This window comes from Lacerta agilis, chromosome 4 (genome assembly GCF_009819535.1).
Source record: "Lacerta agilis isolate rLacAgi1 chromosome 4, rLacAgi1.pri, whole genome shotgun sequence".
Taxonomy (NCBI): Eukaryota; Metazoa; Chordata; class Lepidosauria; order Squamata; family Lacertidae; genus Lacerta; species Lacerta agilis.
The window spans coordinates 53,405,234-53,429,487 of record NC_046315.1 but is presented as its reverse complement, the minus strand read 5'-3'; the positions used below and the strand labels follow the sequence as shown (position 1 = coordinate 53,429,487).

At 42.5% G+C, this 24,254-nt stretch overlaps 1 protein-coding gene across 3 annotated transcripts; it reads right to left on the bottom strand.

The window, feature by feature from the left end:
- Positions 1 to 9: 9 nt before the first annotated feature.
- LOC117045724 (interferon-induced GTP-binding protein Mx2-like) lies at positions 10 to 23,369 on the bottom strand. 3 transcript variants are annotated; one of them, XR_004426456.1, is made up of 15 exons: positions 23,228 to 23,369; positions 17,451 to 17,757; positions 15,462 to 15,654; positions 14,814 to 14,951; positions 13,490 to 13,644; positions 13,057 to 13,195; positions 12,226 to 12,424; positions 11,949 to 12,027; positions 11,693 to 11,815; positions 10,302 to 10,443; positions 9,218 to 9,376; positions 8,747 to 8,823; positions 4,871 to 5,089; positions 2,410 to 2,695; positions 10 to 141 (listed from the first exon to the last, which is right to left on the bottom strand). XR_004426456.1 is itself a non-coding variant. In XM_033147059.1 (14 exons), exons 2-14 carry the CDS (start codon positions 17,724 to 17,726, stop codon positions 2,465 to 2,467), a joined length of 2,130 nt encoding a protein of 709 aa, XP_033002950.1. In that variant the 5' UTR covers positions 17,727 to 17,757; positions 23,228 to 23,369; the 3' UTR covers positions 1,989 to 2,464. The 3 variants fall into 3 exon arrangements, 2 of the variants coding, with proteins under 2 accessions (XP_033002950.1, XP_033002951.1); XM_033147059.1 differs by lacking the exon at positions 10 to 141 and having other exon boundaries at positions 1,989 to 2,695; XM_033147060.1 differs by lacking the exons at positions 10 to 141; positions 23,228 to 23,369 and adding an exon at positions 22,283 to 22,362 and having other exon boundaries at positions 1,989 to 2,695.
- Between the last annotated feature and the right edge of the window lie 885 nt (positions 23,370 to 24,254).

Below are 24,254 nucleotides of genomic sequence, written 5' to 3'. Positions count from 1 at the left end.
TATTTCTTGTGTGATAGTAGGACCATTAGCAAAAATGGGCACCTGCAACTGGAGAATATTTGGGCCTCAAACATCCTTTTTACATTGTCCTTGCTGGATGAGGCTGATGGGAATGAGACAGCACTTGTATGGCCAGTTTCCCTGAAAATGTAAATTAAGGAAGATTAACTGCAGAACAATGTTTTCCATTACTTTAAAAATGTTGTCTATTAAAGAATACTGCAGTCATACCTTGGAAGTCGAACGGAATCCGTTCCGGAACTCCATTTGACTTCCAAAGCGTTTGGAAACCAAAGCACGGCATCTGATTGGCTGCAGGAGCTTCCCTGCAGCCAATCGGAAGCCCCGTTGAATGTTCGGCTTTCAAAAACTCAAACACTCACTTTTGGGAGCCGATTTGTTTGGGTTCCAAGGTATGACTGTATTCATACTTGGAATCTTGTTTTGGATCTTTAGCATGACATGAATTAGGATTGTACATTCTGGCTAAGCAACTTGTGACCCCCTCACATATTTCCTATCAGCCACAAAGCATGGCTAATGGTGATTACAGGAGCTGTAGTTGTAAACGTCTGGAGGGGCCGAGGCTGCCTAACAGGGTAGAATGGTAAAAACCTTTCCTGCATCATTCTTTTTAAAACACAAGCTTAAGACAGGAACCTCCAGCCTCAGTGCAAGCTGGGTGAGAATACAGTAGAAGATACTTCAGGAGGTCAAACAGCGATCACCACTATAAAGGAGCCTGTAGCAGAATGAAAGATTAACATTTTTATTTATTTAAAAAAAGCATTTTAAACATGGCACTTATTTTGAAGCCTGTGGAAAAAATCAAGAGTTCCTGATGGTGCTGTTTGAGCATTATGACAGAACCAGACAAAAAAGCATAAAATGTATTTTCTCCCCCTTTTATTGTACAATAAAAAATACAGCAGAACCAACTGGAGACACTACTGCCCTACACATGAACACCAGATTCCACTACCATTTAAGAAGCACTGGTAAAATAAAAGTGTGTGCCTGCTGCCAGAAAGGCAAGAGTGGGTCACAAAGGATCATTACTCATCTTCTGATTTAGGTGATGGAGAGCTGGTGTGTGCAAGAGTTCGATGTCGCCCAAATTCCTACCTGGCTTCATACAGACATTGCACGGAGGACAAACAGCAACCCACAAGCATTCCAGTACTTTCCATGCAGAAGCCACAGCAACTTAGTGCATCCACAGTAATCTTTCCTGCCCCATATTTTTGGGCCCCAAGGCACATTTAGAAATAAACAAGATGCAGTCACCATAAAATACTCAGAGGACGACCAAAACACATGAACCTAAACAATAAAAAAGGACACATAATTAGCAGATGAACAAGCAGCTTCAAGGCTGCATACCATTCAAGTACTTTGGCCACAACAACCGATTTCAATAAAACTGCATGGTATCTCCTACTCAGAAATTAATGCACCCATCGCCAACACACAGGAGCAGAGATGTGAGGAGTAGTCCCTATTCTTTACATGAAGAGCATGGCAATCTTGTAAAAATAATAGGTCAAAATGTGACTGCCCCCTCCCTTCCCAAAGCTGGGTAAGAGAGGCGGGACGACTCCACAACTGTCAGCCTCATGCCGCCTCCCAGTGCTTACTGGCTTTGGGAAGGCACCCCTTGGTCCCTGCATGGGGAACTGGTAGAGCTGATCTAAATGGAGCTTACAAGAATAAAAACTTTTTGGGTGACAGTACTCAGCCACAGAGCACTGTTTTTTGCTCCCCATTACAACCATTTTGTGCTGCCATTTTCATCAATTTATGAGTACCCACATTCCTTTTTAAAAACCAAAAAATACACTGCGTATATTGCTCCCCCCCTTCCATTATCCTGAACAATTCAAAATGATGGCTTGAGTTGTGCAGGATAATGGAAGGGGGGGGAAAGCAATATACGCAGTGTATTTTTTGGTTTCTAAAAAGGAGTGTGGGTACTCAAACTGATGTAGAAATGGTGCAACTGACTAACAGTTTGAGAGGTAACACAAGGTAAGCATCCGCGCAAAAATGGGGGAAATACAAGAAATGTCTATAAAATCATGTAACAGTGGTATAACGTCTATGGCAGCATTTGAATGACCCTGGATTAAGGAAATATAAATGAAATAAGTCAAAGGTTAAGTACTGTTCTAAGAATGTATTATAAAGAAAACAAAGGATAAGCTAATAAAGTTAATAATAGAAAAGAACAATTCAAACTGATGGCATCTAAGTCAAAGTGGCTGTGATGCAGTTTGTCCTTGAGGAGTTTAATGCCTAAGACACAGCAGGGCACTAAGGGTTCTTAGCGAGTAAGCAAAGTTATTCCAGGTGCTTCAACAAATTGCAAGTGATGAACCACATCTTTTTAGTAACAGAGATGTAATCCACCAAATAGCTGTCTAGCACACTAGCCTTCCGGAAGCAGTAGCAGCAGCACACGTTTTTAGCCAAGGAATCTCGCTAAGTGGTCCCGCGCTTGAGCCAGACGATCAATGCGGTCAGACAAGAACTGCCTCTGTTCAGCAGCATCTGCACGCTCCTGGGTTAGAAGGCTCAACTTCTCCTTTTGCTGCAGGAGCTGCATCATTTCATTCTGCAGATTATCTCCGTATTTCTTGAGGATGAAGTACTGGATAACGAGGGGAATTTGGGAAGAGAGACGTTTGGTTGCACTCTGAAATGGAAAAAGATGCATGCACTGCAATTAGTGGCTGCCACGTATGGGTAATTCTGTTTCTGAATGAGCAGTGGTAAAGAATGACAGACTTGGTCAGTCACCCAGCACTGCCTTTCTTGAGGAGAGAAATAAGTGTGGAATAATGGGAGGGGAGAAAAATTGTGACTGAGCAAAATATACTGGGAGGTTTGGAGCTTTCAGGGTTAAAGAAGCTCAACAGTACGCACCTCCCACAGGGAGGATGTGTCACAACATCCGGGGTATCTGCTGTATGCGAATGCCTATGTGATTTATGTGACACACCGTTTATTTCCTGGTCATGTCGTCCAAATCTCCAGGAGAAGCTCTGTGATTTATATGCTTGTAAATTAAAGCTTGCTTACTTTAAACAAGCCAAACTTTGTGGAATTTATTGCTGACACAAGGCACACATACCGTTGCGCAAAAAGTAGTAGTTTGAAAAACTCTGCTAAAGCACTGGAGAAGCAGGAAAACGCAGAAGGAAGTGTAGCTGGACACCACTCCAAGTGCTAAACTGCTTTTGAGGCTTTTCCAGTTAAAACCAAAAGCCCAACATATACCCACTGCTGGAGATAAAACATTGGGTGGCCACAATGGCATCTGAGCTTCATGGGGGCCAGGCAAGAAAGGCTAGCATTATAACCTCACAGCACTGAAGATGTCATGTGGTCCCCATGCCTTGTGGGAGCCTTTGACTTAATGGCACTCTGGCCCACTATTTGAGTGGTCTGATAAATCCCACGCTAAGAAGGGCCTTTACACTAGCTCGATTTCATGCCATTCCCACAGCATTCTTACAGGGTGTATTTTCCAATACTCCTCTGGATCTTCGACTCTGCCCATGCAACAAAGGAAAGATAGAGGACTTCACTTCTTCCACTTCTTCCTCTACTGCCCACTATGTGCCTCAATAAGACCTAGGCTTCTCCCTCTAATCCCACCGACTATCGACAGGGACATTGACCGCTTGAAATACTTACCGGCGGATGCCAACCCCTTGATTTCACGTGGAGTGGCCATCTACATATTACAGGCCCTAAAACTCAGGACCATCTTTTTGGCTAACTTCCCTTAGCCTTAGTTTTATGTATCTTCCTGACACGGACACTGTTGTCATGCCCTGCTTGTGCTTTTTATTTTATTTGTTTTACCCAGCACGATTTTACCTCCAGTGTTTTATCTGTTTCTGTTTTATTCTTTGTATAATCATGCCAGGCCACTGCCTGGTCTTTTACTATGTGCTATGGCCATATGGCTAATGCAATAAATAAATAAATTGATTGACTGACTTAATAGCATATTTATAAATGAGGCTCATGATAAACCAGGAGTATCTTGGAATGAATGTGATCATGAACTCTCAGTTCAATCTGATTTGCTATGCAATATTGTTAGCAATAAATGGAGGCAGTGAGAGGTTTTACTTTCTTGGGTTCCGTGATCATTGCAGATAGTGACAGCAGCCACGAAGTTAGAAGACGCCTGCTTCTTGGGAGAAAAGCAATGACAAACCAAGACAGCATCTTAAAAAGCAGAGACATCATCTTGCTGACAAAGGTCCGTATAGTTAAAGCTATGGTTTCCCCAGTAGTGATGTATGGAAGTAAGAGCTGGACCATAAAGAAGGCTGATCGCTGAAGAATTGATGCTTTTGAATTATGGTGCTGGAGGAGACTCTCGAGAGTCCCATGGACTGCAAGAAGATCAAACCTATCCATTCTTAAGGAAATCAGCCCTAAGTGCTCACTGGAAGGACAGATCCTGAAGCTGAGGCTCCAATACTTTGGTCACCTCATGAGAAGAGAAGACTCCCTGGAAAAGACCCTGATGTTGGGAAAGATGGAGGGCACAAGGAGAAGGGGACGACAAGGACGAGATGGTTAGACAGTGTTCTCGAAGCTACTAACAGAGTCTGACCAAACTGCGGGAGGCAGTGGAACACAGGAGTGCCTGGCGTGCTCTGGTCCATGGGGTCACAAAGAGTCAGACATGACTAAACGACTAAACAACAAAATTGTTAGCAATTATAATCAGAGTCAAACGGGTACAAATGATATTGGTGACTGAGGCTGCAATCCTGGGAGTAAGGCCCATCAAATTCAACAGGACTTACTTCTGAGTAAATATGTTCAGGAACGCCATGTAACTCACCTTGAAGTATGCCTCCAAATGAAAACCCGTTTCAGCGATTGCAGTGCCTTCTTCAGCTATCGCTGTGATTTCTTCCTCCTTTGCAGCTTCCTTTGCAGCTCTTAAGTACCCCTGGTAGAACTTGTCCTGACAGTATAGGGTCTGCTCCATTGCAAACTGGATCTTGACTGTAGCTTCAGCTTCCTTTGCTTGTTTCTCTCTAATACTTTCAATTCTATTCTGTGATAGGCAAAAATAACAGACATTTCCAGCAATGTAGCATAGAAGGAATCACATCTGACTATTCCAGACATAACATGTCCTTTAATCTCAAACTGCCTTCCTTTACCACACATTGCATTCAAGCTCCCTAAATCCACTTATTCTGCAAGCTCTCCTCCAGTGTAAAAGATGGAAGCTTCAATGTGCCTAACATTTGACCATTTAAGGGGGAATAGAGACCAAGAGAAACCCGGTTGTGTGAACTGAATTTATTTCACACACATGAAGGGACTCTGCATCATTGCATACAAATTCTGTGCTAGCTGCTTGTGGAAAACTAACTTTCACCCCTCCTCCAGCTTGTGAATTTTTTTTAAAAAGAATTTTATTGGTTTTATTCAAAACAAAGAACAGCAAAACACATACGACAACACAAACACAACAATCAAAACATAATGAAAAACAAATACCAACCACCACTAAAACACCAATAATTCTTTTTCTTGTTTAAAACAAAACAAAAAAATTCTTGTTTGAATCTATACTGGGTGACTTCCCCCGTTTTCTCTCCTTTGGTTCTACTTCTAATTTACTTTAATAACTTCTCATCTTTAAAATTTAAATCATCCAAGAAAAAAAAGAAATCTAGACATAGTTCTTAATATTTAATTTTACTTCACACTAATCTATTACTTCTTAACTCACATCATACATCTTATTTCACTTAAACTGCTGCTAATAAAAAAATTAACATATCTCTTCACTAGTTCAAAATCTTAAAATCTTAACACACCGACTTCAGGGTACCATAATAAACCATCTGAGTTATATTTTAAATATTTCACCCTATCCCTTTTCTGACCATTTTCCTTCGCCATCTCGGGGTCTCCACCCAGACATTTCTCCATCTTATTCCAACACCATTGTTCAGAATGTCCTCTTTTTCTTTAAATCCACAGTTCCAGACACAGTCCATAAAAGTCCTTGCAGGGAGCATCAGGGTACACAAATCATCACCTTCCAGCATCTCCATTTCAAAGTTACAATCATCTTCTAATCGTAGATACACAAATCTTCTTCCCTTCATTTCTGGGCTCTCACCCCAGAAATTGGATATAAATTGTCTTCTAATCCTGGGTCTCTCACCCCAACAGGATTTTTCATCTTCTCGTAGTTGCACGGACATTGTACTTTGCACTTCGAAAATTTCCTTAAGTTCCCTACCAATGTTTTCTTCCAGTTTAACCAGATTCTCAAGAGTCTTTCCTGTGGGATATAACTTTTCTTTGACATCCTGGTTCAACAGGTTTAATTTCTGATTTAGCAATTCTAAGTTCAAAAGAATAATCCTTTGTTCATGAGTCAGTCCAGAATCTAAGGCCAGCTTGAAAACGAAACCCAACATGGTAGAAGTGGGCATAGGGTATCAAGTTTCAGTACTTTTCCATCTTTAGTCATAAGTTTCCGCAGCCATTTTCCCTGGAGTCAGGGTGAAAAGATTGCATTCCAACAACTTCAAGAAGAAATATTTCCACCAACTTAGCTCCCCTAAAAGGGGTTCAGCCAGTCTCACTTGTCAAAAAAATCACTGCATCGAAACTTTGTATCCACTACTGCAGCAACAGTCACAGTTAGAAACAGTTATTTCTTCTTTAAACAAAGGGAGGAACGGGCTTCCTTTTTAACGTACCTCCCGGAGCGTCAAATGTCAAAAAATTTAGGTCTGATTATTCCAATACTCACGGCCTGCGGGTTTCTTCTTTTTTCCTTCTGAATCAGGTAGAACGATCTTGCTCATCGCAGGCGGCGGCCGCCGCTTCGCCGGCCCGGTTGGGGCATACCTCCACAGCCCGGCGCCGTTGTCCCTTCACTCCCGTTCCCCCTTTACAAGGGGAACGGGAGAAGGGTTCAGCGCCATAGCGGGCTCGCTGGAGAGCCCATGCCGCGGCACGCTCGACCCGCGGTTTAGTGGAGCCCCGCTGTGCGGTAGCGGGGCTCCTACCCCCGGGCCGGCCTGAGTCGTTTCGCTGCCGAAACGACCCACGACCACCCGCAATGGTGTCCTCGCCGGAAGTCCAGCTTGTGAAATTTTTTCAGCACTGCCCACCCAGTTTCTACAAACAGCAGAGCTAGATTAAAAGGAAAATGATGCAGAAGAACAACAACTGCAAACATGTGGTATATGCACAACTTTGACACACACCAAGGACCAAAGTAGTGACACAGACTAGGCCAGTGTGTGGATAATAATTAGGGCATGACTTTATTCATTACAGCAGCAAACAATTTCTCTCTCCTGATCATGAATTGCTGGTCCCATCCCAACCTGTCCAGTGAGTTGATTAAAAGGGAGTGCCACAGGCCAAGAGACACAGAAGATGGCACGATCCAAGACAGAGTGAGATAAATTAGATGAAATAAACAAGTCAGGAAAATAGCAGACTTACTGGTATTCCAACAGCTGAACAATGGTTCAACACATCACAAGAAGCAGGAAGCTGTTATCAAGTTACTCAGAAATTAGGGCCCATATCCAACAAAGCATTACTCGGCACTAGGTAAAAGGTAAAGGGACCCCTGGCCATTAGGTCCAGTCATGTCTGACTCTGGGGTTGCGGCACTCATCTCGCGTTACTGGCCGAGGGAGCCGCATGGAAACGCCGTTTACCTTCCCGTCGGAGTGGTACCTATTTATCTACTTGCACTTTTGACGTGCTTTTGAACTGCTAGGTGGGCAGGAGCTGGGACCGAGCAACGGGAGCTCACCCCGTGGTGGGGATTCGAACCGCCGACCTTCTGTTCAGCAAACCCTAGACTCTGTGGTTTAACCCACAGCGCCACCTGTGTCCCTGGGCACTAGCTGGTATCAATAACGTGTAAAGCAAGTTATCAGCACAGGGAAGCAGGGATGGCTGAAAAGTGAAATATTATGAACTCATCTTCCCAGCTGCTCAAAAGGAGCAGAGGGAAAGAGGGGGAGCCCACCAGCAGAGGAGGTAGTGAGGAACATTCAAGTCTCACTGAACTGTAGTTTAGCACGATTCCGGAATACAAGTCAATACCCTCTAGACGTGATCCAAAAGAAGAAGAAGAAGAAGAAGAAGAACCCCCAGACGAACACGCACAAAGAACCCAACCACAACAAATAGCAGAAACAAAACAAATGGGGATTGTCCCACTATGACTGTACCTGGGGCCAACTGAATGTTACATTATCGAAACTTGTTAAAAACTGCTCATGTTTATTTTGAAAAAAAATAAGCAATCATGGGTGAGCAACCCAGAATGTGCTCTTCCACTGGGTGAGGGATGCACTCTATCCTCCATACTGTTTACTGCTAAGGAGGGGGCTAATTTTCAGCAGGAAACTGGTGACAACTCCCAGTGAGCATGTTTCAGGTGTGGGCCCCACAGCTGCTTTTTCTTTAGAAAAGGGGCAAATTCCAAGAATTCACAATTCCCTGCCCCTGAAATAAAACCATAGTTTAGCCCATCATTACATGTAATCATGAATGGATAACAGCAGATGGTAGGATGGTTTCAGGCAGGAACACTCCTTTTTGATGATCATGTTTAGATTATGAATGGGGGAGCTCAGGAATGGCATCCTCTCCCCGCCAGCAGCTCCACACATCCAAAAGAGTTTTGATCTGCATCGTGCCATGTTGTTCTTACCTTGGCTTCCAAATGAAGATAATGAAAGTCTTCAAAATGGCATTTAGCAATCGCCACAAAACCTTGACGGACTATTTCTGAAAGGGGGGGGGGGAAGAGAATACACCAAATGATCAGAATCTGTGTAGAAAAATAATTTCTTGCTTTTCCACACGTATTTTGGTAAAACCGTTGTACACACCCAAACCATTAACAATTCCATTCATTTTTCCTACAGCCTTTTTATGAAAATATAAATGTTGGAGGTTTCACAGCTCAAGCAAAATCACTTACATTCCATGTGCTTTTATTATATATAGATAGCATTTGAAAACCCCTTTCCTATTTTTATGTTATGTATAATCAATCTTCCTTATTACCCACCTTTCACCCTAAAGTCCTATGGCAGGTACAACTGCAACATTTAAAATTATTTAAAACAACTTACAATGTCCCGGTAGCCAGAAATCTGAATGTAATAAATGGACTTGCCTGTAACTCTAGCTACAGTTTCAAGAGCTGGCATTTCTAGCTTGGTGATATGATCCCTTATAATCATCTCAAACGTCTTGTAATTGATAAATCCAGGAAGCTCTCTGCCACGATACTGATTTTCAAATTTCCACTTCTCAGAGATTAGGGATTCTTGAACTGCAGGAAGAAGAACATTTTTTTAAAACCCGCAAAACCTGTCACAGATTTATGAAAAACTTAGTAAATCACCCTGGGAACCAGTTAGTTGAAATCGGGATAGGTTTAGGTTTGTTTAATTTACACCATCATTTTCCATTACAGAAGTCCCAAACAGTGGTCCCAGCTCCTGCCAACCTAGCAGTTCGAAAGCATGTCAAAGTGCAAGTAGATAAACGGGTACTGCTCCGGCGTGAAGGTAAACGGCGTTTCTGTGCACTGCTCTGGTTTCGCCAGAAGTGGCTTAGTCATGCTGGCTGCATGACCTGGACAAACTGTCTGCAGAAGCGGACAAACACCAGCTCCCTCGGCCAGTAAAGCGAGATGAGCGCTGCAACCCCAGAGTTGTTCATGACTGGACTTAACTTTCAGGGTTCCCTTTACCTTTACCTATCCAACACAGTGCTCTCCACTGCTAATTTTCAGCTAGCATGGTCAATAGTCAGAGGTGAAGGAATTTGTGGTCCAGCAACAAAATTCAACATCAGTAACATATTTTATTAAAGTGTTCCAAATATAGGTTGAAAGGTATCTTCCTATTCTATGTGTTTAAAACAGAACAAGGAGCCTTGCAGTTGGTTTAAAAGCAACCGAAGATCCTCCACTGCTTTCCCCAGGTGCCCAATCTTAGGATGTGTCCTGCTTAAACCTAATCATGTCTGTAGCTCCATTGCCGCTTCTATTTAAGGTTGCTAAAATCTCCAGACAAGGATAAGCTGGACTTAACATATTACCTGAAAATAAAGTTCTTTGTACAGCATTTTCCCAATGCAGACACCTTTTTATTTTAAGGTAGCCATTTCTAATCCTGGAGACTCGGTTTAGAAGGGACATGTGATGCTATCAAAACAGGAGGTGTTCTAGACACAGACTATTCTGTACTTACTTTTTAAGCCACTGCTAGCAACTATTTTACCCCATTTCTGAAATTCTTTACGAACTTTGGTAAACAGTCTGGCCTCATTTTCAAATAGTTTTTCTTCTCCTTGTACTGTGCTTCCAACATCTGCATTAAACCACTGGATTTTCTGTGAAAGCAAACAATTTAAAGAGATGCAGTGAGGTTTGTTGATAATAAAGACAATTTGATTTGTGTGCGTTTCAAACCTGAACAAAGTGTTTTTTCAGCAATGAAAATGAGTGGTTATTTTTGTTGCAATGTTAGCAATATTAAGAAAGTCTTGCTCTTATGAATTTTAATTTATTTTAGTTTATTCTATTGTGGCTTTAACTTTCTGTATGTTTTTAATTACGGTGTAATTTTTTTTTAGCAATAATTTTATTTTGTTATCTTTTTTGTATACCAATTTGAGTTTCCCCCTACAATCAGGCAGTATATACATTTTATAAAATAATTATGTTCCAGACCTCAATTCAACTCAGACAGCAAGTCCATAATGTTAAAATGGTCAAACAAATTGACTTGCAACCTGTCCAAGCAGACCAGCACACATTCATCCATTTCTTTTTTTAAAAAAAGTATCCATTCCCCCCCCCCCAGAACCTACCTACATAAAGCTATGAATAATGTAATCATTTTGGAACTGAATGGCTCACATTCGAAAGAATGCATATGTCTTAGTTGACTCCAGATTGTCAATATTTTGTGGGAGAGAGTAAACGGAATACTGGAAATTTAGGTTTGTTCAGTGAAAGTGAATTAAAGCACTCCGGCACAATCCATTTTGGATAATGATGGGGAAATGCCCCCAAAGTGTGGGATAAACAACCAACAAATCTGAATGAATGCTCAACGAAGACTGGACAATATCTAACCTCCATGTAAGCTTTGCGCAGGCAAATCAGGATGACTATTTAATAAACAGGAAGCCTAAGATTATTTAAATGTAGTCACTGGAAGTATTGATCCCAGAAAATAATTGAGAATATGTAAGAGACAAAGTATGTAAGAATGCAAATGTGTCTCCATTATGAAGGAAGTACCACTGAGTTCAATCAGGCTTCCTCCCAAATAAGTGGGAATAGAGCTACAAACTAACTTCAGCTCTTTTTGGTGCATATTAAGTTTTCTCCTCCTTATGAACTCTTTATATAGCTTTCCAGTAGGCAGAACAGAAAAGTAGTACACATGGGTCAGAAACTCAAATGACAAAAGCATCTTCGATTTACAGCAAAGACAGGTTCATGACTTACCTTACGTTGGCTGTTGGTTCTGGATGCCTCCAAGGCTCACATACTCTTACATTGACACATGTTGTCTGCATAACACTATTAAGACTAGAAAAGTTTAGCGCAAGTTCTCATCAGTGTACTTACCTCTGTTAAAAAATACTGCCTCTCGCCATCGGTTTTTGGCATGCCTTTGCCATATCTCTGCATTTCAGCATTTGTTTTTTGGAGCTGAAAGCTTATTTGCTCTTCTAAAGTGGGCAACGATTTCTAAAAAGAAAAAAGAAAGAAAGAAAAGATGTATATCGTGCTGGGGGGGGGGGGAGAACTTGTAAGGAGGAAATAAACTTTGGGGTTGATGTTTCATTGTTGTTGTTTTTAAAGGGTCATTTTGCTAACTTACGTTAATGTGTTCCACAAGCTGACTTGTCAGTTTCTCAGCTAGTAAGGGGACTGTGGCTTTTTTTTCCTGTAGAAGGATACTATATGGGAACAAAGAAAATGTTTACTACAAAATCTGATGCTAACAATGTGCAGTTAAACTCACCAATGTTATTAGTGTTGCATTGCGGTTTACACAATCTTACTTTGCTCCCTATGAAAAGTGTGGTTTATAAATATTTAAGTAACTGTAATTATAGCATTATTTTTTAAAAATTCACTCTCCAGTCTATGAGTACCTAAAGCATTTATGTTTCTCAAAAAATGCTCTCTCTTCCTTGATTGCAGAGGCCAAAGTCATGTTGGACTGGATATCTTGCTGTCCACGGCATTTCACAATCATATATCCCTTTTTCAAGGGAATGACTTGGTTTCTCACTATGTTCACAACTGTCACCTCAGTTCCTCTGTCCATCAGGTCAGGCTTAGTCATGATCCCTTGGGATGAAATACGGAAAGACATTAGGAAAAACCTCAACGTAATACAAAATAGCAAAGACAACGCATAACTGAAGGACTGTTCACACTTGTATAGAAATTGTATTGTCTGCATTGGCAAAATCAAGGACTCAAAAACCATCATGCAGGCCAAACATTTCTACTTTCTTGCAGGAGAATTAAGCAAAATATGTCTTTGAACTCAGGGCCAACTGGAGCAATATGAAGAGAAAGCTGCACCAGGAAGCAGGTGTCAGGGGGTAGCTGGAGAAACCACCACTTCCTCTGAAATCCCTAAGCTAACTTTCAGGTGCGATGAAGTATGTTGTCCCATTGCCAGTGGTGAATAAAGTCCAGCTGCCAGTCCCGCAAGAGTCTCTATATAGAATTGGGGACCTTTGGCTTGTCTTCATGATGAGGAAGAGAGGAAATGCAAGTGAAATATAAGGCCTTCAAGTTTTCATGTGGGTTAGTGAGATAAACAAACAGTATTTAAGGGACTAAATAAATAGTGACCATGAACCATTTAAAGCAACAACAACCTACAAATACATTCCGGGATCTGAAAAGCATGTTCTTATTTCAACAGCGCAAGATTATCAAAGGTCAGGGGAATTCTTTTGCCTCCTTACCAAGCGTTCTCTCTCCATTTGGATCCACCTCTTGGGCCATTTTCAGTGCCTCTGTTGTGGCAATATCAACATTACTTGGAACCACCACTAAATTTATTGTCTCTTGCTTATCAATAAATGTTTTAATCAGCTTTTTGATCTGCAATACAATGAAGACAAACAGAACTGCTGCTAGAGCTGCTGTATAGTTATTTCACTGTTTGATAGAAAGTTGCCTAGGCCACGTTGAAGCCAGCACAGGAGTCAAGGTAGGATCGTATACTGGGCAAGATGCAGGGCTGAAAGAGGACTAGCGTTGCTAGTTTAGGGGGGTAGGCAGAAAGCACCAGGACTGGGAGCTTGCAAGAGGCAGCAGGAAAGGAGCAGAAACCTAGTAAGGAATGCAGCACACTTATGGAGAAAGCTCTCCTGGGCAAGATATTTAGTGTTTTACCTGATCTCCAATATTTACTGGCTGATTACCCACAGCCACTCTTGCAATCCCTGGTAGATCAATCAGAGTCAAGTCTGGAACTTGTGGAGATCTAATTTCAAGGCTAATTGGTTTATCACTAATGCCCAATCCATCACCAGCTATTATGTTCTGAGCTGGAATGAAGAAAGCAAGAAAAAGTTTAACACCAACATTTCAGATACTCATGTCATAGGACTGGCAGCCTCTTCTGGCTACCATCTGTTATACAACACAGGTGCCAAACTTGGCAGGAAGGAAAACTCTTTAGAAAATCAGTATATTCTTAAAATTAATGAAGTTCTGAGACTGGAAAGGTTAATATCAAATGGCGTTAACAGAACCATTAAAGGGTTTTTTTTTTAGAAGAAGAAATTGTGAATGGATTAATGTACTGCCAACTCATGTAAAATATCAGTACAGTATAAAATACATGCAATAAGACATAAAAACCATAAAAATACCCATTTATTTATTTGCAGCATCACTGGCATAACCTCTCCACCTGCTTTACAAGCATATGCTAAGTTTTCCAGTGCTGCCAATTTAAATTTGCTTGTAAAAGTTAATTGTGGTTTCCAATGGTAGTTTTATTATTAAGGGCTGTTGGTTTTTTTTGCATACAGAAGGTCCCAGGGTTCAATCTCTGACATCTCCAGGGAGAGAAGAGCTGGGGGGGGGGGGAAACGACATCTCTGTCTGAATCTTCTAAAGAGCAGCTGCCAATCATTGCAGACCTAGGACCCCTTCATGGGACATCTGTAACACCACAATGGCCACAACTCATCCCCCCACCTTAAAAAAAAACCTGCTAGAGGACAGCAATTGGATGCTTTGATTTTGATTGGCTCTAGCAAATCAGAATGGAGCAGACTTGTTGGGAAAGCTGGGGAAGGTTAGAAGAATACTACAGAAGCCAGGTAAGAGCCATCATTTGATTTCAGCAATGCATTTGCCTCCACATCTCCCAAACTTTAGCCATCGAAGATATTTGGGCAGCAATGTGGAAGGGGGGAAAAAATCCAGTGCGCTTTCTATGAGTTCATAAGTTCATTTGTGACAATCAATGTCAAAAACAATGTGAGAGATAAATACACTAAACTGGATAAGATTTTATAAGAAACCTTATTTTAATTAGGGGGTAAATGCAGTACAAAATTACCCTAAATTTTCTGGTAAACCTCATCACTGGTTTTGGGACTATACATAGAATTTGGTTGAAGAAGTATTCTCATTTATAATAGAAGGAAATTAAGAAAGAAAATAACGATCTGTTATTGACTACAATGGAAACCACAACACTCACCTTTTCTTATTTCTATTTCTACCATTGAAGGATTTGCAAGTTCTATATTTTTTTCCAGGTAACTGATTTTCCCATTCCATTTTTCACCAGGCAGCAGCTTTTTTAGCCTGAGTTCTAAGGGACATCTGGTGACAATACCTGTTCACAAAGAGAACCCAATTCATTAAAAGTATAGGTTATTCAGATTCACAGAAACTTCCTAAAGATTGCTAAAAGCAGGCAGAATCCCATGGATTATGATGAAATGACACCTAGTTCTAGGGCGAAATCAGCTCCTAAAATGGACCTCCATAAATAATCTGAGCAATACTGCAGATGTAGGCAGTTAAAGCTAGGCTATCTTAAAATGTTTTGCGCTTAACCTTATAGGTGAACAGTGCCATTTCCCCCCTGATAATATTACACCAAGCTTTTTTTAAATCAATTTAGTTTCTCAGAAATGACAGACTTGTAACTGGTAACATTGCTTTCTTTGATGTGTATCCAACCCTCCGAGATGTTAAAATAATGCAGGCAAAGACACCAAAGAGAAGATAACTTTAGAAAATAAAGATGTCTCTTATAAAGTAGGAACACTGAAATTAACAAATCTCTGAACTTGCGCACCCTCAAAGCTTCCCAGAAGGAAACACCAGCAGAAATTCTTACCACTGCCCCTTGGAAGAGCAACTCCAGAAAGAGCTTCCAGGACTGAGCTTTTCCCCGAGCTCTGATCGCCAATCACAGCAATTGCTGGCAATGCCAAGTCCTTCTCCACTCCAAGGGCTCTCAGAGAATCAATGAGGTCAATACAAGGGCGGATCTTCTCTTCGTATTGGTTGAATAAGGTGTTTTCTGGTTTCTGGTTAAAAACACACACATACACAGTTCACTTCCATTTTAGTATGTGGCTCTATTCACACATCATCTGAGCCATGGTGAATGGTTTGCTTTGAATAGAAAGAAAACACCTGCTTTGATCCTCCCCTAGCGCAAATGGGAGCACAAAACACAATCTCTGAAGTTATGTTTAAAGTGGGGGCTTCTTTCATTCGAACAGATTATGATGAAGAAACAAAAGAACCGCCCTTGGGTCAGATGTAAAGCTATGCCAGAATTGTATTTCAAACACTGAGCGACACTCATAGGAGTAGCTTGGATCAAAAAATTCACTGAACATCTACAAAAAGTAGCATTGGTTCTAGACCAGGCTAGGCATTTCTTGTTGGTGCATGAGCATCTTACTCTTGGGTTTTCATTTCTTTCAGCATAAGAGTTCCTTTTTACAGAAAAGTTTTTCTGCATCTTTTACTTCTTTATAGCATCAGCAGCATTCCAGCTATCTCTTGGTGAAATTCCCATTACAGAAATAAATACCATTTGGTTCTGTTTCTAAGAGTCTCAGTTATTTACAAAACTTTACACTGGACATTAATAAACAAAGCAAATAAAGCAACATAATCTTTTTCTCTTTTTAGACATCTGGCCAGAGACCTAATGCTGACTCATTCACATACAATCGTATCTTGGGTTTTCAAACAGCTTAGTTCTCGGATGTTTTGGCTCCCGAACGCCACAAAAACCCAAAAGTGAGTGTTCTGGTTTGTGAACTATTTTCGGAAGTCAAACCTCCAACGGGGCTTCTGCAGCTTCTGATTGGCTGCAGGAGCTTCCTGCAGCCAATTAGAAGCCACACTTTGGTTTCTGAACATTTTGGAAGTCGAACGGACTTCTAGAACGGATTCCTTTCAACTTCTGAGGTATGACTGTAGACAAGGACACCTGTTGCTGGAGAAATTTTTCATTGCCTAGCAACTTGCTCAAGGCCATTTACAAATTTCTTCCCTGAATATTCCAACAGGACCATGAGCAGCATTTGTGTTCCTTATCATTCTCAAACTTCACTAACGTAGTTGATTCATAACCAGTCTCCTTCCAGAAAGGGACCACACACCAGGAAGGTTAGTTCCCATGAGAAAGATTCCCTGTTGCTCAAGGCTGTCTACAGAGGCAGACAGTGGCCTCCCTTGTGGTTTTCTCTCTCCATCCATCCATCCTTCCCCTACTTGTCTTGTAATGGGTCCTGTTCCAACATCTGCTCCCTGAACTCCCACACAGGCTCTTATGGGTAGAAGCCTATACTTTTGAAAGTGTGTTGGCAACACCTGTTAAAATCTCCAAGGCCAGAGGGGTGGCTGAGTAAGATATTCAGTACAGTCGTACCTCAGAAGTCGAACGGAATCCATTTCAAAAGTCCACTCAACTTCCAAAACATTTGGAAACCAAGGAAGCTCCTGCAGCCAGTTGGAAGCCATGCCAGACATTCGGGTTCCAAAGAATGTTCGCAAACCGGAACACTCACTTCCGGGCTTGCGGCACTAGGGAGCCAAAACGTTCGAATCACAAGGCATTCGGCTTCCAAGGTATGACTGTAGTTACAAGCAGGGCTCAAGGGAGAAGCAGCAGGATAAATGACAGAAAATAAGAGTAATTATACAGACCCACATAATTTACATATTTCAGATTTTCTTGGCAGGTAATCTGGCTTTCTGAGGCATACAATCCTAATGTCAAGAATGCACAACCTTGACTAAGAGTTTGGCTCTAAATTGCAGGATTTCAGTGCTAACAAGGTGCATATTAACTCAAAAGACATACTTTATTAGGTTGGTTTTGTTCTCCCAGTTGATTCACATCCTCTTTTTTAATGGGATTGAACACAAAGCCTTCCGTTTTTGATGGAACAAATACATTTGGTGCAGCAAAGTATGCAGGTTTAGCTTCTTCTGGCAACAGTGCTGGGAAGGTGCCTATAGTCCCATTTTGTTGCGTATTCCGCGGGTTATCCATCTCCTCATCTGAAGAGCGTCTGTTCCAAATTTTCCGAGTGCGCCGGTCAGATGGAGAATCACGCCGGGAAGAGGACTTCAACATTTAGTTATCTGGGACTTTCCTTTATTGATTCCTGAAATGATATTAGACATTTTGCTAAGAATAAGAAAAGCTCAAAGCTGGATTGGAACTGTAGATGTGGGTGGGTGAAAATGGGGTGGGCACACGTTTATGGAGATCTGGAAGCAAGAGATACACTAGAATGATTTGTCTCCACTATTCTCAACTTAACATGAATTTAAATAAGCAGAAGGAAAGGATATCATCTGCACAGCATTTTACATTCCATCTTAATGCAAGACAGCTGTTACTCTGCATAGTATCTTTATCCAACAAAGGTTCAATATTTAATACACTTCCAGTGCAATCCTATGTGATTTACTAGGAAGCAAGTCCCACTGTATACCATAAGACATGTAACTAGAATAAAAATTAAAAAAAAATTCAAGCAAATAATTGTAATAACTATTGTAATAAAGCACTGATATAATTATATATAATTTTCCTAAAATTTTGGTTTCATTCGCCTTTCCGGGCTGAAATGTCACAACCTGAACGACCATGGCTCCCCCCCCCCCCAGTTTTAATCCTGGGTACACCCCTGTACTTTGAGGCTTCAAAGCACAAACATTTCAATAATCCTTGCCAAGCACACAAAAAATGGCACCCAGACTTTTTGAGGTGCTCGCAAATGGAGAATCTTTAGCCACAAAACGCACCTGGCACCCTGCTAATTTCAAACCCTGGTTCCAAGGCCTACTTTGTATAGCCAACAGCATCTGGTTGCATCAGTCACATCCAAGAAAGTCAGATCTCCAGGCTCTCTCTCAGAAATCCAGTGTGATATTTTAAAAATGTGTGAGTAGCCTGTTTTCATATCAGCTGGCTATTGCAAGAACCTTAAAAACACTAACAATTTGAGGACTGTTTTCTTTATCCCCTTCAATCTTTTCCCCATTTAGGTTGTGCCTTTTCAGATTGTAAGACTGAGGAAAAGAAGTGAAATGTAAGCTGCTTTGGGAGACTTTCTGGTTATAGCTGTCTATTTTCTTCTGGTGGGAGGGTATAAACTCCCTGCAAGTACAGTGGATGCTCAGGTTGTGAACGCGATCAGTGTGGGAGGCGCATTCACAACCCGCAGCACCTGCAACCTGCAGCGCTGCATCTGTGCATGCACGGGTCGCGATTCAGCACTTTTGCGCATGTTCTGGTACTTCCGGGTTCGGTGCAGAGTGCAACCCGAAATCGCATAACCCGCAGCGTTCGCAACGTGAGGTATGACTGTAGTAAGAGCAACAATCTACAACTTTGCCTCAACCCCTGGTGGGTGTTCAGTTTCCCAATGTACTGGTAACTTGTCCAACTGAGGGAGGAAGGGAAGCTGAAAAGCCCTGTATGGAAGGTCAGGCTGCTATTGTGTTCACAAGGAGAAACAATGCAGTTATGCCAAACATCAAGAGCAAGTGTGCAGTAATTCATAGCTGCTTTGTGCAGGAATAACAATTAAAATATTTACAGAACCAACACCCCTGCACAAAACCCTAAGCCCAGTGTTCACAAAATGCTGAGTGCCTATTGTGGTGGGGAGTGGGAAAGGGAAACAATGTTAAAAGGAAGAGGACATAGGTGGCTGGAGCACAGACCAAGAGCATTTTACACTGCAACGTTTCGTTGCAGATCCCAATTGTTTATTGAACACCACTTGTAAGCAACTTTACAATGCAACCTTATAAATGTAAGTTTCACTGAATTCATTCGGACTTGCTTACAGGTAAAAAGGGTGTAAGGATCTCAGTTTTAGTATCTTTCCTGAGCCCCATCTAACCTCACTATCCAGTTTCCAAGGCCACAAGCTTTGTACAAACCACACACATTTTGTGCCCTGCAGAAAAGGCAGGGAACCCACTTCTGTATAGCGTTCCTGATATTTAAAAAAGCAAAGGTAACAATGTTGGCCCATAAGGAAAAAAAACCTAAATCCACCTTAGGGGAATATCCAATACCTGATTGGCTTAGTAAAGTTACAGTAGTACCACAGTTCTCGAACTCAATCCATTCCAGAAGCCCGTTTGACTTTCAAAACGTTCGAAAACCAAGACGCAGTTTCTGATTGTCCTATTGGCCCAAGAAACAATGCCAGCAGCTGAAACAGACGTTCGGCTTCCGAAAAACGTTCGCAAACCGTAACACTTACTTCCGGGTTTGCGGTGTTCGGGAGCCGATTGTTCATCCACTAAGCTGTTCGGAAACCAAGGTACCACTGTACAGTATTGTCCTACTGTAGATTTTGTGTAAGTTTTTAAGGGCAATGTCAATAATTCAGTCTGGGTCCACTAGGTGGCAGGTTCCTACCTTCTTCCCTGTTGTTTCTCAATACATCATTTTCACTCAAGTTTCCTAGACAGTTCCCTCAAGAGTTTGCTCAGTGCTAAGTGATGATGTTCTTCCACACTTTAAAAAAATGTTAGAGAAATCAATGAGGCCTAGACTTCTAGATAATTGACAACTAACTGTGTGTGAAACAAAGGACAGGGTTGCAGGAGGTGTTTGATTCATATTCTGCTCTAATCACAAGACCAGAGTTGCGCAAAAATGCTCTAATATGTGTAATGGCAAACTGCCATGTAATGCCAAGAAAGATGCTAGACAAGCTGATATTTAAAAGGCAACCCTATTTTAGTAACTTGCCAAAATCCTCTTCCAACTTTTGTAATTTTCCACTGTGTTTGAGGAATAAACTCCTGCGCCTGTTTGTTTGTTTTTTGTCAACTACTGTATAAATATTTTGCACTTTGTATCATGTTCACAACCTCTGTGGCATAAAGTTGCAAGCTGACTCTCTTGACATGCATATCAGAAAAATAAATGATGTCCTGGCATGTGTTTCAAATGATTATCTTATAGTCTGATTTCTGCAACATTTAATTCAAAGTTGGGGGGGGACCCAAAAAACACAGCATGATTATCCATAACACATATGACGTAACTGTAGTAACATAAGATAAGCAGCTGAATAGTATAATTAAGATTGCCGGAAAAAATATCAACAACCTCAGATATGCTGATGACACTACCTTGATGGCAGAAAGTGAGGAGGAATTAAAGAACCTTTTAATGAGGGTGAAAGAGGAGAGCGCAAAATATGGTCTGAAGCTCAACATCAAAAAAACTAAGATCATGGCCACTGGTCCCATCACCTCCTGGCAAATAGAAGGGGAAGAAATGGAGGCAGTGAGAGATTTCACTTTTTTGGGTTCCACGATCACTGCAGATGGTGACAGCAGTCACGAAATTAGAAGACGCCTGCTTCTTGGGAGAAAAGCAATGACAAACCTAGACAGCATCTTAAAAAGCAAAGACATCACCTTGCTGACAAAGGTCCGTATAGTTAAAGCTATGGTTTTCCCAGTAGTAATGTACGGAAGTGAGAGCTGGACCATAAAGAAGGCTGATCGCCGAAGAATTGATGCTTTTGAATTATGGTGCTGGAGGAGACTCTTGAGAGTCCCATGGACTGCAAGAAGATCAAACCTATCCATTCTCAAAGAAATCAGCCCTGAGTGCTCACTAGAAGGACAGATCCTGAAGTTGAGGCTCCAGTACTTTGGCCACCTCATGAGAAGAGAAGACTCCCTGGAGAAAGATGGAGGGCACAAGGAGAAGGGGACGACAGAGGATGAGATGGTTGGACAGTGTTCTCGAAGCTACTAACATGAGTTTGGCCAAACTGCGAGAGGCAGTGAAGGATAGGCGTGCCTGGCGTGCTCTGGTCCATGGGGTCACGAAGAGTCGGACACGACTGAACGACTGAACAACAACAACAGTATAATATATTTTGTTGTTCCTGGACACTGCATAAAATTCGATTTTTATCCCATTTATCTATTGTCTGTAATGCATCCTCCCATTTACAGTAAGCCAAATCTGATAAAATGGCAATGTTCCCAGGTTTTCTTGTACTATTCTTACACTAAGGAAGTTCTCCCACGTTTTAGAAAACGTGTGTGTAGGCGGGAGAGGGGAATCAGATCAAGATCATGACACTGGTGGAGGGGCTTTAATTCCCCTTCCCCCTGCCACTTTCTCCCATTTTACATACATGGCTGCTGTCTGCCCTACAGGGGTAAACAGGGCAACTTTGCTGGAGGGGGGGATTTTAAATGAGAGAACTGTGGGAAAGAATATTTTACCCCCCTTCCCAAAGCTGCAGTTTTTAATCAGATAGTTTTCATTACAGCAGCTGTGGGGGCAAACAAACATGGGAGGTCCTGATCGTAAATCTCCTGCTTTATATTTGGTTTCTGGTCCTATACACAACTGCGAGCAGGATTACTCAGACTATTACTTTCTCTTAAAACATGGATTTGTTGTTGTTCAGTCGTGTCCGACTCTTCGTGACCCCATGGACCAGAGCACGCCGCCTATCTTTCACTGCCTCCCGCAGTTTGGCCAAACTCATGCTACATGGATAGAAAACCTTTAAAAGCCTGGAGGCCACATTAAAGCGAACCACCCTGAGATGGTAATAACAACAGCAGGAATTACAGTGATAATAAATAATAAATAAAATAATAATATATTCTGGAGCATTCACCCACACCGGACACTTCCATCCTCATCTCTTCCCCACACTAAGGGGGCATCAAGCTCCGCATCAGCCTGGAACAGGAACCTTTTATCACAGCTCCAAACAAAAACCAGCCAACGCCCAAAACTGCAATGAGCGTTTCTATCAGGTGAAAAAAGGGCTTCGGCCTTAAGGCGGGGTCCCCCCGAGGGCTATTCGCTTCGGCCACAAGGGGCGCTAGCAGTCTTCCCTCAGAAAACATCGCCTCTCTGAACCGGACAGCCTGACTAGCCTTGAGAGGAGCATCACTTCTGGGCTTGTGCTACATTACCATGAAAGAACGACAAGCCGACAACAGTCTCTCAGGTCTGCCTGAGGGAAACCGAGCCCCCTTCCATGGGCGTAATCCCCCCACCCAAATCAATAAAAATCAATACGAATCTGAGGTTCTTCTGCGCCCCCTAACCAAAATCCCATGCCCCCTTTCTTAATCCCAACTTCACTTCCCCGAGAGTAACCCTCACTCCCTCCCACCCACCCACCCCCGTATCCAACAGGACTTCTGGCTGGACCTCAGTTAGCAGCGTTAAGCTTTTCACCTGCTGCGTCTTCAGCTTGGGAAGCGCCGGCTGGGGCGCGAACGCCGAGCGCAAAGAGGCCAATCAACGCAGCCCTAAATTCCGCCCCCCGCTCTGCGGCGACCCCCAAGCCAGGGGCCCGAGAACGTGGCTCCTCCCTCCCTCCCCTTTATTCTCCCCATCAAAACTGAGTGGCTGGAAGGAACGCCCCCAACTGGACCGAGCTAGACCTTTAGGCTCTCGCCGGAGGGAGGGTGGGTCCGCAGCCAGCGTTGCTCGCCCTTTTCCCGCGGGCTGGTTTGGGACTGGCATAAAATATGAAATCTCTCCAGGAAGCTTTTTTTTGCATATAACTCGGTTAACAGCAAGGCGTGAAAAGGGTCGAGGGGAAACGTTACCTTTACGGAGCGGAGACCCTTGGGGTGGCGATCTGTCCCGCCGCCGGATCTCTGGCTGTTGCGTCCAGGTAACCGAAACCGAAGCGACTCCGAGCCAGTCTTCTCTGGATCTCCGGCCAGCAATTTAGCTTCATCCCTCGCCCCGCCTCTTTCCCGGGACGAAATCTGGGGAAATGAAACTTTAAAGTAAAATCTGGGGAAATGAAACTGAAAAGTAAAATCTGGGCAGAAAGGAAAGCGGGAAGGGGCGGGGAGAGGATGGTGCCCGTCGCAGCAATTAAGTTCCCTGGATCGCCAGCTGGGAGAGCGCGGCTGTGGTCCGATCCTGCTGGCGGGCTTCCCAGAAGGCACCTTGGGGCCGGATGCCGAACGAAGCGGGCCTTAGGCCTGATCCCTGCATCTTTACCTTCTTATCCTCCCCCCACTCCACCTTCTTTGTAGGTATGGGGTGCATGAAAGCTGACCCCGCCCAACGTAAGTGCAATAGGTTCTGGATCAGGAAATATCTTGCGCGCTTGAGCTGGAAGAGCATCAGATGGAAGACAAACCCAGAAACACTGCAGAGATGCTTCCTCACCCCACCCGAGTGGGGACGAGTATAAGAGCAGTGGCAGCATCGGATAGCCAGCTAAATAAGTGATAGGATGCACTCCAAGCACTATATAGTTAATAGTTAACAAATCCACATTTTAAAAAATAAGTAAGTAAGTAAGTAAGTAAGTTACATAGATGCAAGGGGGGTTGTTCGATGCATGGGGTTGGCTGCAGGCCCAACTTCATTCCTACTGAAATCCATGGGATTTAAGACATGACAATATTTCCCATTGATTCCAATGGTACCTAAGTTCAGTTTCCTTAAGACTGCAATCCTAACGCTACACAGCTGGGAATAAGCTCCACTGAATTCAATAGGACTTGCTTGAGTAGGTATGATTGGGGTTGTGCTGGCTGACTGGGTCGAACCCACCTGCTACTATAGTATGTTTGTCTTTGTCATTATTAACTTTCAGGAGGAAGTTGAAAACAT